The sequence below is a fragment of the Mobula birostris genome, chromosome 16, assembly GCF_030028105.1.
Source record: "Mobula birostris isolate sMobBir1 chromosome 16, sMobBir1.hap1, whole genome shotgun sequence".
Classification (NCBI taxonomy): Eukaryota; Metazoa; Chordata; class Chondrichthyes; order Myliobatiformes; family Myliobatidae; genus Mobula; species Mobula birostris.
The window spans coordinates 2899647-2914039 of record NC_092385.1 but is presented as its reverse complement, the minus strand read 5'-3'; the positions used below and the strand labels follow the sequence as shown (position 1 = coordinate 2914039).

Sequence of the window (14393 nt, the reverse complement as noted above, 5' to 3'; positions counted from 1 at the left end):
ATATAAAATGTTAAGTAACACAAAGGCTCATGAACTTGGGAAGATTCACATTCAGATCCATTTATTTATTATACGTACTTTGAAAAAACACATTGTTTGGATTGACAACCGACACAAGACCAGACCATGGTGAGGGTAACCCGCAAGTGCCACCACACACTCCAGCACCCCCAGCACAGGAGTAATACTCGTGTGGGTAGGTGACGCGTTAAAAACCAGAGCAAGAATAAACAGTGTGAGGTCTTTCTCAGCTTGGCAAGCTGCGAGGGTACTGTGTCAGTCACCAGTTCCTTACATCTACCTGGAAAAGGGAGTGCTACATGCCCAGGTTTGCCCACAACAAAGCAGCTAGCACAATGCAAGCATTGTTGGCAGAATTTCAGATGGTGACGAAGGGCGAACAGGAGCAAGATACAGAACCAGTTAGTTGGGTGGAGTTGCAGCTATAACCTTGCACTCAAAGAGCTGATTGTGGACTTCAGAAAGGGTAAGACGAGGGAACACGAACCAATCCGCATAGAGGTATCAGAAGTGGAGAGAGTGAACAACTTCAAGCTCCTGGGTGTCAATATCTCTAAGGATCTAACCCGGAAGCAACACAAAGAAAGCAAGATAACAGCTGTACGTATTTCAATAGGAGCTTGAGGAGATTTCGTTTGTCAACTAACACACTCAAAAACTTCTACAAATTTACTGTGGGGAGCATTCTGACTGGCAACATCACTGTCTGGTATGGGGGCAGGGAACTACTGCACAGGATCGAAGCAAGTTGCAGAAACTTGTAAAATTAGTCAGCTCCATTATGGGCACTAGCCTCCACAGCATTCCAGACATCTTCAAGCAGTGGTACCTTAGGAAGGCAGTGTCTATCGTTAAAGACCCCACCCACCCAGGCCAAGCCAGGCCCTCTTCACACTGTTCCGGTTGGGAAGGACGTACAGAAGCCTGAAGGCACATACTCAGGGATTCAGGAATAATTTCCTCCCCTCTACCATCTGATTTCTAAATGGACATTGAACCCATGAAAACTACCCCACTATTTTTTTAATGTTATTTTCCACTACTTACATTATCTTAACTATTTAATAGACATATATCTTTAATGCAACTGTTTTTTTCCCTTTATATTTATCGTGTATTTCATTGTAGCGCCACCGTAAAGTTAACAAATTTCGTGTCCATAAGACCATAAGACAAAGGAGCAGAAGCCCATCGAGTCTGCTCCGCCATTTTACCATGAGCTGATCCATTCTCCCATTTAGTCCCATTCCCCCACCTTCTCACCATAACCTTTGATGCCCTGGCTACTCAGATACCTATCAATCTCTGCCTTAAATACACTCAATGACTTGGCCTCCACTGCTGCCTGTAGCAACAAATTCCATAGATTCACCACCCTCTGACTAAAAAAATTTCTTCGCATAAGATATTAAATCTGATTCTGATGATGCCAGAAAGTGAGGGATTATTAACTTTGGTAGGAGCAGAGAAAAAAATAAAAAGCAGTAAAGTATTCAGTAGTATTCCTGTTGTATACAATGTTAGTGTGCAGTGACATCTTGTGTGCAGGTTGACAAAAAGCAGGCACGTATCATGAGACAGCAGCAAACAGAAAGCAAGTGGCATGCTGATTTAATGTAAGGGGAGTTGCTGTACGATATTGCTGCAACTCCCTGGTGAGAGTACAATTGGCCTCTAACAGACAGCACCATGGTATTACTGATCAGGGCAGGCCAGAGTTTGGAGCTCAATTCCAGCACCGTTCTCTGTACGTCCTCCCCATGGAACGTGGGGCATTTCCCTGGGTGCTCTGCTCTCCTCCCACAGTCTAAAGATATGCCAGGTAGGTTAACTAGTCTTTGTAAATTGTCCCATAATTCTGTTAGGGCTGTATGTGTATCTATAACAAAAGTGTCTCCATTTCAGGAACAAACTAAAAAACTTTGAATCCTGATGAAGAGCCTCAGCCCAAAAAGTCAACCATTTACTCTTTTCCATAGATGCTGCCTGCTGAATTCCTCCGGCATTTTGGACGTGTTGTTTTCTTGTGTTAAATCAGGTTTGTTGGGAGTTGCTGGGGCAGCAGAGCTTGAAGGGCCTATTCCACGCTACAGCCCAATTAAAATAAATAAAGAACCACCACAGAGGCAATGAACTGTGAGCTTGTGATAGCCGACTCATTAACTGAGGGAAGAATGGGTCTCTGTTTACTCGGGTTGTTAGAATGTGAGGCAATTTTTTAAAGAAAACATACAAGATACCACAGCAGTGTTTGTGTATCTGTAAGAAAAGTGTCTCCATTTCAGGAAGAAACTAAAAGATGTAGATCAATCATGTAGACAGAAGAAATTCTACAGTTACTGGAAACCCAGAGCAACACCCAAAATGCAGCAGAACTCAGGTCAGGCAATGTCCAGAGAAGGGGCACAAAATCCTGAAAAAGGGTCTTGGCCTGAAGTGTCGACTGTTTATTTCCCTCCTTAGATGCTGCCTGGCCTGAGAGTTCCTCCAGTGTTTTCTGTTATGTAAGAAAGCTAAAGATTATCAAAAAGAAAACAAGATCACATCTGACAAAACAGCATCGATTTATCAAGTCAAAATGTGTTAGTTAATCAGATGGAGATTTTGTTTTCTAAAGAGCAAGAAAGATTCAATGAAGATAGGAGTCTTTATGTCATGTAAGGCTTTCCAAGAGATAGCTGATAAAGTGCCAAACACAGTTAGTTAATAAATGGAAGCTACAGTACGAGGACATTTAGGAAGTATTTAGTTACAGTGCTTTGTGAAAGCAATCAGTTCCCAAACATTTGATCACATAAATGAGTATTACAAATAGGGATCACTAACTGAGAAATTTTATTTGTGATTCACGTACTCCATTTTTCACAGTAGAGCCCATAAAAAAAAGGGAAAATTGTGAAGTCAAAGTACACTTATCAAATTATGGATAATTTCTACAACTTTGAGATTCACCTCCTTACAGGCAGCGACACAACAAAGTAAGTTGGTTACTAAGTTGTGGGCATGCTATGTTGACACTCGCAGGATTCCTCCAACAGAATCAATATCACTGGTGTATGTTGTGAAATTGGTTCTGCAGCAGCAGTACATTGCAACGCACATTAATAAAAACTATAAATGACAATAAGTATACAAAAATAAATTAAATTAGTGTGAGGGAATAAATACTAAGTTAGTGTTCATGGGTTCATTATCTATTCAGAAATCTGATGGCACAGGGGACGAAGCTGTTCCTGAAACATTTGAGTATCTTCAGGCTCCTGTACCTCCTCCCTGATGGTAGCAATAAGAGGGCTGGTCCTTAATGATGGGCGCTGCCGTTTTGAGGCATCGCCTTTTGAAGGTGCCCTCGATGCTGGGGAGGCTAGTGCCCATGATGGAGCTGGCTAAATTCACACCTTCCTACAGCTTTTTCTGATCCTGTGCAGTGCTCCCCCCATACCGTAAGACAAAGCAGAACTAGGCCATTCAGCCCATTGAGTCTGCTTCCCCTTTCCATCAGGACTGATCACAGATCCCACTCAACCCCATACACCTGCCTTCTCACCATATCCTTTGATGCCCTGACCGATCAGGAAACTATCAACTTCCGCTTTAAGTATACCCACGGACATGGCCTCCACTGAAGTCTGCGGCAGAGAATTCCACAGATTCTCCTTCCTTTATCCTCTGGCTAAAAAAAAATTCCTCCTTACCTCTGTTCTAAAAGGTCGCCCCTCAATTTTGAGGCTGTGACCTCTAGTTCTGGATACCCCCAACATAGGAGACATCCTCTCCACATCCACCCTATCTAGTCCTTTCAACATTTGGTAGGTTTCAATGAGATCCCCCCCACACACATTCTTCTAAATTCCAGTGAGTACAGGCCTAACGCTCCTCATATGTTAACCCTTTCATTCAATCATCGTTAGTCTCCAAGTACCCTGAAATCTCATCCTTAATAATAGACTCCAACACTTTCCCAACCACTGAGGTTAGGCTAACTGGCCTATAATTTGTTTTCTTTTGCCTCCTTCCCTTCTTAAAGAGTGGACTGGCATTTGCAATTTCCAGTCCTCTTGGCTCATGCCAGAATCAAATGAATCTTGAAAGATCATGACCAATGCATCCATTATCTTTTCAGCAACCTCTTTCAGGACGCTGGAATGTAGTCCATCCGGTCCAGGTGACTTATGCACCTTAACACCTTTGAGCTTGCTTCACACTTTTTTCTTGTAATAGCAATAGCACTCATTCCTGCTCCAACACTCACAGACCGCTGGCACACTGCTAGTGTCTTCCACAGTGAAGACTGATGCAAAGTACTCATTAAGTTCATCTGCCATTTCTTTGTCCCCCATTACTACCTCACCAGCATCATTTTCCACTAGTCCAATATAAACTCTCACCTCTCTTTTACTCTTTATACAAACTGAAAAAAACTTTTATTATCCTGCTTTATATCACTGGCTAGTTTGCCCACATATTTCATCTTCTCCCTCCTTTTTAGTTGCTTTTTGTTGGATTTTAAAAGCTTCCCAATCATCCAACTTCCCACTCACTTTTGCTTCCTTATACGCCCTTTCATAGAAACATAGAAACTCTACAGCACAATATAGGCCCTTCGGCCCACGAAGTTGTGTTGAACATGTCCCTACCTTAGAAATTACTAGGCTTACCTGTAGCCCTCTATTTTACTAAGTTCCATGTACCTATTTAAAAGACCCTATTGTATCCGCCTCCACCACTGTTGCCGGCAGCCCATTCCACGCACTCATCACTCTCTGAGTAAAAAACTTACCCCTGACATCTCCTCTGTACCTACTCCCCAGCACCTTAAATTATGTCCTCTTTGTGGTCACCATTTCAGCCCTGGGAAAAAGCCTCTGACTATCCTTGGCTTTTATGCAGTCCTTAACTGCCCTTGTCAGCCATGGTTGCCTGCCCCTGCCATTTGAGAACAACTTCTTCTGTGGACATACCGATCCTGCGCCTTGTGAACTATTCCCAGAAACTTCAGTCACCTCTGCTCTACCGTCATCTCCACCAGTATCCTCCTCCAATCCACCTGGGCAAGCTCCTCTCTCACGCCTCTGTAACTCCTTTTATTCCATTGACATACTGATACATGTGACTTGTGCTTCTCCCTGTCAAATTACAGTATGAATTCAATCATATTATGATCACTGTCTCCCAAGGGTACCTTTACATCAAATTCCCTAATAAAATCTGGATTACTACACAACACCCAATCTAAGATAGCCTTTCCCTGAGTCAGCTCAAGCACAAGCTGCTCTAAAAAGCCATCTCATAGGCATTCAACAAACTCCCTCTCTTGCAATCCGACACCAACCTGATTTTCCCAATCCTCTTGGATATTGAAGTTCCCCTTTACAACTGTTACATTACCCTTATTACATGCCCTTTCCAACTCCCTTTGCAATCTCAACCCCAATTCTCGCTTACTAATTGGAGGCCTAGATATGATTCCCCTAATGGTTAAATACCAACGTTGAACCAGTTAGAATACTCCCCACGGAACCTCTGTAGAAATTCATGAGTGTCTTTGATGACATATCAATTCTTCTCAAAATCCAAAGAAATATAGTCACCACTCTGACTTTTTTGTACTTGCATCAATATGCCGAGCCCAGGACAGACCCTCAGAAATGTTAACACCAGGAACTTGAAACTCTTTCCACTTCTAATCCCTCAATGTGGGTGTCCCTCAACTCCCCCTTCCTGAAGCCCACAATCAACTCCTTGGTCTTACTAACGACAAGAGCAAAGTTGTTGCTCTGACACCATTGGTACGTCTCGCTCCTGCACGCCTCCTCGTCACCATCTGAAATTCCGCTAACAATGGTTGTGACGTCGGCAAATTTACAGATGGCATCTGAGCTGTGTCATGCTACAGTTGCGGCTGTGGAGTACAGCAGTGGCTAAGCACACACGTCCCTGAGGTAGAGCAGCACATCTTTGCGCTGCGTCGGTTGCTGACTCAAACAAGGCCTTTCATTGTACATTTCAATGTACATGCAACAAATAAAGCTTTTTTAAAAATCTCCCCACGTATGGCACAAACCGTTGCTGCACAAGGTACAAGTGTACGCAACTGGAGGTAAAATGTTGCCATGCATCGAGGATTGGTCAACTTACAGAAAAGGTTGGGATAATTGGTTTGCTTTCAGATTGGGAGTCAGTAATTAATGAGGTACCACATGGTTTAGGCTGGGGTCTCACTACTTGCGATCTTTATCAGTGACCTGGATAAGGCGATAGAGCACCCTGTAGCCAGATTTGCTGATGATACAAAGACAGGCGTACCAGCAAGTCATGATGAGGGTGCAGTGTACAGAGGGAGGTAGAGAGGCTGAGTCACTGGACAACAAGTGGACAGGTGGAATATAATAGACAGGTCAAATATGATGGCAGAATATAATATTAGTGGTAAGACTCTTGGCAGTGTGAAGGATCAGAGGGATCTTGGGGTCCGAGTCCATAGGACACTCAAAGCTGCTGCGCAGGTTGACTGTGTGGTTAAGAAGGCATACAGTGTATTGTTCTTCATCAATCGTGGGATTGAGTTTAGGAGCCAAGAGGTAATGTTGCAGCAACTTAGGACCCTGGTCACCTCACTCCAGGAAGGATGTGGAAACCATAGAAAGGGTGCAGAGGAGATTTACAAGGCTGTTGCCTGGATTGGGGAGCATGCCTTATGAAAACAGGTTGAGTGAACTTGGCTTTTTCTCCTTGGAGCGATGGAGGATGAGAGGTGACCTGATAGAGGTGTATAAGATAATGAGAGGCATTGATCGTGCGGATAGTCAGAGGCTTTATCCCAGGGCTGAAATGGTTGCCACAAGAGGGCACAGTATTAACGTGCTGGGGAGTAGGTACAGAGGAGAAGTCAGGGGTAAGTTTTTCACGCAGAGAGTGGTGAGTGCGTGCAATGGGCTGCTGGTGACGGTGGTGGAGGTAGATACGATAAGGACTTTAAAGAGACTCCTGGACAGCTACATGAAGCTTAGAAAACTAGAGGGCTATGGGTAAGCCCAGTAATTTCTAATAGGGACATGTTCAGCATAACTTTGTGGGCCAAAGGGCCTGTATTGTGCTGTAGGTTTTCTATGTTTCTATAATGCGGGAAATTAGGAAATTATTCACTTCAGAATGTTGGAGGAAAGCAGAGAACCTGGAGGAAGCCCACTGGGTCACGGGGAGAAAGTACAAACTCCTTACAGACGGCAGCAGGAATTGAAACCCAATCACAACTGCTGGCACCGTAAAGCACTGCACGACCGGTCTCCCATATTATTGAATATCTCCAGGAAGTTCCAATACACCACATCCAATGGTTCCCCTTTCTACCCATCTGCAAAAAAATACAGCAAATAACAATTTCATGTGGACTGCTCAAATGCCTTGCCATTACCTTAACCATCTGCCCATGACCACAAGAAACTGCAGAGCTGTGAACACAGCTCAGAACATCATGGAAACCAGTCTCCCCTTGACAGTCTGTCTGCCTCAGTAAAACAATCAGCGTAATGAAGGATCCCACTTACTGTGACGGACTCTCCTCTGTCTCTCTCCCATCGGGCAGAAGGTACAAAAACTTGAACTTGAAAGGACAGCTTCCACCCCACTGGTAAAATAACATTGCATGGTCCTCCAGCACGATAAGATGGACTCCTGACCCCATAGTCTACCACGCTGTGACCTTTCTCAATGCTGTAAAACTTTAGTTGGTTTTTCCCTTGATCTACCTCAATGCACTGTAATGACCTAGTCTGTATGAACAGTACAGACAGGTTTTTCACTAATTCACAATACATGTGACAGTAACAAACCAATGGAAAAATGAGTCCTGCAGATCCCCCTGACAGACTTGGCCTACAGCCCCTCCACCTGCTTTGGATCCTGCAGAGACATATTTTTGCAGTTTTCCAAATCTCTGGGACATCTCCAGAATCTAAGGAAATCATGACATGTTACAACTAGCACATCCTCTGTTTCTGAAGCTAATTCTTTTGAGACTATAAAGAAACAAACTGTCAGGTATTTGGGCCACCAGCCCTTACCCAGGGGTTCTCAACCTTTCTCAAGCCATGGACCCTTGATTTTACCAAACAATTTCTCCAGTGACAGATAACTTTTAAGATACCCTTTTTGATTATTATTGGGACAATTTAACTGAAGCACTTCCCATTCCTTCAGTGTCTGTGCCAAGTGCTCCATTATTAGACATAAACCTGTCCCACACCAATCATCACACCATACATTTAATTCTCTGAATGTATCTACCCGGTACTGACTTAGTGGGTGGCAGGTGGAGATACGTCTACCAGAGGAGGTGTAAGGTGCTCCTTCCCTCCACTAGCCTGCAGGTCACCCTTGGGCAAGGTGTAGCACCTGCTTAGCCACTCCTCCCGGATCAGAGTCACATGAAGCCATGGGAGCAGGTGGTGGATGGTCGTATGAGCAGCCGGTGCAGATCACAAGTCCTGGTTATGTGACTATTGACAATCTCTGAAGAGTATTGAGAATGGCTGGGGTCACCCCTCTCGTAAAGATGCTGCCCAGTAGAAGTCAATGGCAAACCAGTTCTGTAGAAAATTTGCCAAGAACAACTGTGGTAATGGAAAGATCAGGATCGCCCTTGTCACACGACACAGCACGTAATGATGTTGATGACGACTGATTTCCTTCTCTCTCCTTTTGTACTCCATGGCTCAAGCCTGTTCTTGAGGATACAGTGAAGTGCATGAACATGTCAGAAACCTGTTCAAGTTTTGAGGAACAACATCCAACCTGCTGGAACAATTCAATGGGTTGAACAACATCTGAGGGAGGAAAGGAACTGTTGATGTTTCGGGATAAACCCTGATTCAGGACAGGAGCTTTTTTTGAGGTGGTAGCTAAGGCAGCACAGTAGACCTGCTTTATAAGGAGCAGTAAAACTCTCAACAAAATCCCACGTCAGACTGGCCCAGAGCTACTCAACAACTTATCCGCAAAGTGGATCTAAAGTTCCATCCCTACTACCCACACCACTCCCCTTTCCACCCCAACCCACCACCCTATCCCTGCCTTCCCTCAACTGCCTCGCTAACCACCTCCTCCCTATTCCACCTATCCCCTCCCTCCTCTCTAATCCACCATCCTTCCCTCAACTTCCTCTCTATTCCACCTATCCCCTCTCTCCTCTCTATTCCACCCTCCTTCCCTCAACTTCCTCTCTATTCTACCCTATTCCCCATTCCTTCCCTCCCCAGCCTCCTCTCTATTCCACCTATCCCCTCCCTCCCCAGCCTCCTCTCTATTCCACCTACCCCCTCCTTCCCCACCCTCCTCTCTATTCTACCTATCCCCTCCTTCCCCACCCTCCTCTCTATTCCACCTTCCTTCCCTCAATTTCCTCTCCATTCTACCCTATTCCTCCCCTTATTCCCTCCCTCCCCTAGCCACCTCTCTATCCCACCCTATCCCCTCCCTCCCCAACATCCTGTCCATTCTCCCTCCCTCCCACAGCCTCCTCTCTATCCCTACCCTCCACCCACCTCCTCTGCATCCCTCCCAATCGTGAAGTCGTGAAGCTGCCGGACTGGACGACATCCCAGGGCGGGTACTCAGGATGTGTGCGGCACAACTGGCAGGTGTGCTTACAGACATTTTTAATCTCTCCCTCTCCCAGTGTAGATTGCCTTACTGCTTCAAAACATCCACCATTGTCCCTGTTCCTAAAAAGACCAAAGACCAAGGTAACATGTCTGAACAACTGGCATCCTGTCACACTCACCTCAGTAATAAGCAAATGCTTTGAGAGGCTGGTCAAGAACAACATCTGTAGCTTGCTACCGCCCACAATGGACCCCCTACAATTCACCTACCGACACAACCGATCGACAGATGACACAATAGCCACAGCTCTACACACCGTCCTTACACATCTGGAGAAGAAGGATGCTTGTGTGAGAATGCTGTTCTTGGACTACAGTTCAGCATTCAACACTATTATTCCCTCCAGGCTCAACAAGAAGCTCAGAGACCTCAGTCTTCACCCTGCCTTGTGTAGCTGGATCCTGGACTTCCTGTCAGATCGCCGGCAGGTGGTAAGAGTGGGCTCCCTCACCTCCACCCCTCTGAGTCTCAACACAGGTGCCCCTCAGGGCTGTGTCCTAAGCCCCTCCTTTACTCTCTGTATACCCATGACTGTGTCGCCACCCACAGCTCCAATCCACGAATTAAATTTGCTGACAACACTACACTGATTGGCCTAATCTCAAATAATAATGAGGCAGCCTACAGAAAAGAAGTCATCACCCTGACACAGTGGTGTCAAGAAAACAACCTCTCCCTCAACGTCGCAAAAACAAAGGAGCTGGTTGTGGACTACAGGAGGAATGGAGACAGGCTAACTCCTATTGACATCAATGGATCTGGGGCTGAGAGGGTGAACAGCTTTAAGTTCCTCAGCATCCACATCACTGAGGAGCTCACATGGTCTGTATACACCAGCTATGTGGTGTGCCTCCACAAGTTGGTGGGAGTTTGGAGGTCTGATCGCGGGAACCGACCATAGACGCACAGGGTGAAAAGGTACGATCGGCGGGAACCTGGTGTGTGTGTCCGCCCTCGCCTGGGTGCCGGGTTCACCGCGGAAGAACGGTCGTATCCGGAACGGAGGGGTCACAGTCGGTGACCACAGAACACATAAAAGGGTTCGCCCGAAAGCTAACTGCGAAGAACAAAGGTCTGTGTGAATCAGAATTTGCATTCTCTCTCCCTCTCCAACAGCACAACAGCGATTACTGCGAACTATACTAAGCTGAACTGAACTCTGCGTCACTTGAGACTGATCATTTTACCCCTAGACTGCGATAGAGCTTGATTGATTCCTATTATCCTGGTTCTGTGTACATGTGTGTTTTATCATTGCTAACCCGTTGCATTTATATCCTTACGATTACTGTGTTACTTATTTCTTTAATAAAACTTCCTTAGTTCCAGTAATCCAGACTCCAACTAAGTGGTCCATTTCTGCTGGTTTGGTAACCCAGTTACGGGGTACGTAACAGGGCCCCCAAATCCTAAGGCCTTTCTACATGGGCACAATTGAGAGCATCCTGACTGGCTGCATCACTGCCTGGTATGGGAACTGTACTTCTCTCGATCGCAGGACTCTGCAGAGAGTGGTGCGGACAGCCCAGCGCATCTGTAGTTGTGAGCTTCCCATGATTCAGGATATTTACAAAGACAGGTGTGTAAAAAGGGCCCAAAGAATCATTGGGGACCCGAGTCACCCCAACCACAAACTGTTCCAGTTGCTACCATCCGGGAAACGGTACCACAGCATAAAGGCCAGGACCAACAGGCTCTGGGACAGCTTCTTCCACCAGGCCATCAGACTGATTAATTCACACTGATACAATTGTATTTCTATGTTATATTGATTGACCCACTGTACATACTATTTATTACAAATTACTATAAATTGCACATTTAGATGGAGACTTAAAGATTTTTACTCCTCATGTATGTGAAGGATGTAAGTAATAAAGTCAAGCAACACACATAAAAAAATGCTGGTGAACGCAGCAGGCCAGGTAGCATCTCTACAGTCGATGTATCGGGCCGAGACCCTTCGTCAGGACTAACTGAAGGAAGAGATAATAGAGATTTTTTGTGTGTGTTGCTTGAATTTCCAGCATCTGCACATTTCCTCGTGTTTGTGAAGTAATAAAGTCAATTCAATTCTCCTTCTTTCCACGTCTCACCTCCCCTCCTTCCCTCTCTCCTCCCTCCCTTTCTCCCTCTCCCCTCCCTCCCTCCTTCTTTCTCCCCCTCCTCTCCCTCCCTCCTTCTCTCCTCCTCCCTCCCCTTCCTCTCCCCTCCCTCCCTCTCTCCCCTCCCTCCCCCCTCCCCTCCCTCCTCCCCTCCCTCCCACTCCCCCCCTCCCTCCCCTCCCTCCCCCTCCCTCCCTCTCCCCTCCCTCCCTCTTTCTCCCCTCCCTCCCTCTTTCTCCCTTCCCTCCCCTCCCTCCTCCCTCCCTCTTTCTCTCCTCCCTCCCTCTCTCCTCCCTCTTTCTCCCCTCCCTCCCTCCCTCTTTCTCCCCTCCCTCCCTCCCTCTTTCTCCCCTCCCTCCCTCCCTCTTTCTCCCCTCCCTCCCTCCCTCCCTCTTTCTCCCCTCCCTCCCTCCCTCCCTCTTTCTCCCCTCCCTCCCTCCCTCCCTCCCTCTTTCTCCCCTCCCTCCCTCTTTCTCCCCTCCCTCCCTCTCTCTCCCCTCCCTCCCTCCCTCTCTTTCTCCCCTCCCTCCCTCTCTTTCTCCCCTCCCTCCCTCTCTTTCTCCCCCTCCCTCTCTTTCTCCCCCTCCCTCCTCTTCCCCTCTCCCCCCTCACTACCTGCTCCACTTCCTCCGCCATCACCGCATTCGAATCCGAGGCCAACTGGCGGGAGGACCCACACCGCGCATGCGCATCCACGCAGGCCGAGCTGTCGTAGGATTTTAAAGTTGAACGAACTCGGGTGATGGTGGAGGACGGGAACGCCGGACGGAGGGAAGGTGACGGATGATCCTTTTCTCTCTTTTAATATGCAATGTGGAAACAGCGGAGCGCTGCAGGCCTGAGCTGCCGGTCCTCCACCCAGCCCGCCCCGTGCGGCCGGGAGTGTGAAAGTTACTGGCTGTGGTCTTCCAGGCAGTGCGCCCCCTGCGGCCGGGAGGGTGACGGGTTCAGTGGCCGGTACTCCAGGCAGTGCGCCCCCTGCGGCCGGGAGGGTTTCGGGTTCAGTGGCCGGTACTCCAGGCTGTACGCCCCCTGCGGCCGGGAGGGTGATGGGTCTGGGCAGCCGGTCCTCCACCCAGCCCGCCCCGTGCGGCCGGGAGGGTGATGGGTCTGGGCAGCCGGTACTCCACCCAGCCCGCCCCGTGCGGCCGGGAGGGTGATGGGTCTGGGCAACCGGTACTCCACCAGCCCGCCCCCTACAGCTGGAAGTGTGAAAGTTACTGGCTGTGGTCTTCCAGGCAGTGCGCCCCCTGCGGCCGGGAGGGTGACGGGTTCAGTGGCCGGTACTCCAGGCAGTGCGCCCCCTGCGGCCGGGAGGGTTTCGGGTTCAGTGGCCGGTACTCCAGGCTGTACGCCCCCTGCGGCCGGGAGGGTTTCGGGTTCAGTGGCCGGTACTCCAGGCTATACGCCCCCTGCGGCCGGGAGGGTTTCGGGTTCAGTGGCCGGTACTCCACCCAGCCCGCCCCGTGCGGCCGGGAGGGCGGCGTGCTTTGCACATGCGCAGAGCGGTGAGCGGCGATGCTCGGGGCTGCAGTTTCCTGGGTAGCTGCATTTGTGTTACATAAATCACCTCGCATGGTCCTTGCATAACAGGGTGGCAGAATCTGGAATTCGCATCTTGCATTGTCTCTTAAGTTGCATCAGGCTCAAAGATGGTGAAAAGGAAAGCGTCAGCCGACTCTGCAGTCAAGACCGACAATAAGAAGGTGAAGGAAGAGTCGAAGTGAACGGGCCAAAGCTGCAAAATCTGGACAGCACCCGCAGACTGGTAATCACACTTTATAAACTTTCCAGTGGATGGATAGTTCGCAGCTGGTGCCTCTGATCCAAATGTAATGCCTTTGCAGAAACCGGTGCCTCTAAGCCAGTCGTTCAGATTATCTATGAAGTGATTGTGGAAATTACTTGCGAGTGTGAAATGGATTTATGAGGGTCAATTAAGTCAGTGCTGGTGATCACTCGTGAAAGTTTGCGCTCAGAAGAGTTATGTAATTCCGTACAGAGCTGCTCCAGCATTCTGTGTGGGTTGCTCTGGATTTCCAGCGTCTCTTGTGTTAATGCTGTTTTGGGGTGAATATCTGCTCAGCATGTTTGGGGGAACTCCTGTAGTAAACTAATAATAATAAGCTGAACTCCAGTCCTTCGCGGCGGAGAACTGAGATCTTACGCTTAAGGCTGAAATGGATGGAATTTTAGATAATAGAAATCAGAATCAATTTTAGTGTCACCAGCATATGAGGTGAAATTTATTGTTAAGGTTTTGTTTCAGAAATTATCCAAGAGGTGCTGTCTTCCCGAAGTTGCCGTTCAACAAGAGGTACAAGTACATTTGGGGCACACACTCAACGATTCAGGGACAATATCGTCCACCCAGCCATCAGGTTTCTGAATGGACATTGAACCCATGAACACCACCTCACTACTTGTTTTCCCTTTTCCACTACTTATTTAACTTTTTAAATATATATACTTTCTGTAATTCACAGTTTTTATTCTTCTGTATTATATTATACTTCTGATGCATGAACAGCAAACTTCAGAATATATTCCAGTAATATTCTTTTTCTGAGTTACTGCCCTTCAACCTGCAGGCTGCTGAACCGG

General features: G+C 47.5%; 2 protein-coding genes across 2 annotated transcripts in view; one reads left to right on the top strand and one right to left on the bottom strand.

Moving 5' to 3' along the window:
- lsm3 (LSM3 homolog, U6 small nuclear RNA and mRNA degradation associated) overlaps positions 1 to 12638 on the bottom strand; it is a 43421-nt gene extending 30783 nt beyond the window's left edge. The window contains exon 1 of the mRNA XM_072280217.1: positions 12405 to 12638. Coding sequence (XP_072136318.1) covers positions 12405 to 12425 — 21 coding nt within the window. The 5' untranslated portion in view covers positions 12426 to 12638. The remainder of the gene's footprint in view (positions 1 to 12404) is intronic.
- Positions 12421 to 14393, top strand: part of xpc (xeroderma pigmentosum, complementation group C) — a 68036-nt gene continuing 66063 nt past the window's right edge. Inside the window, 3 exon segments of the mRNA XM_072280216.1 lie at positions 12421 to 12565; positions 13425 to 13504; positions 13506 to 13557. Of these exon segments, the coding sequence (XP_072136317.1) occupies positions 12532 to 12565; positions 13425 to 13504; positions 13506 to 13557 (166 nt within the window). The 5' untranslated portion in view covers positions 12421 to 12531.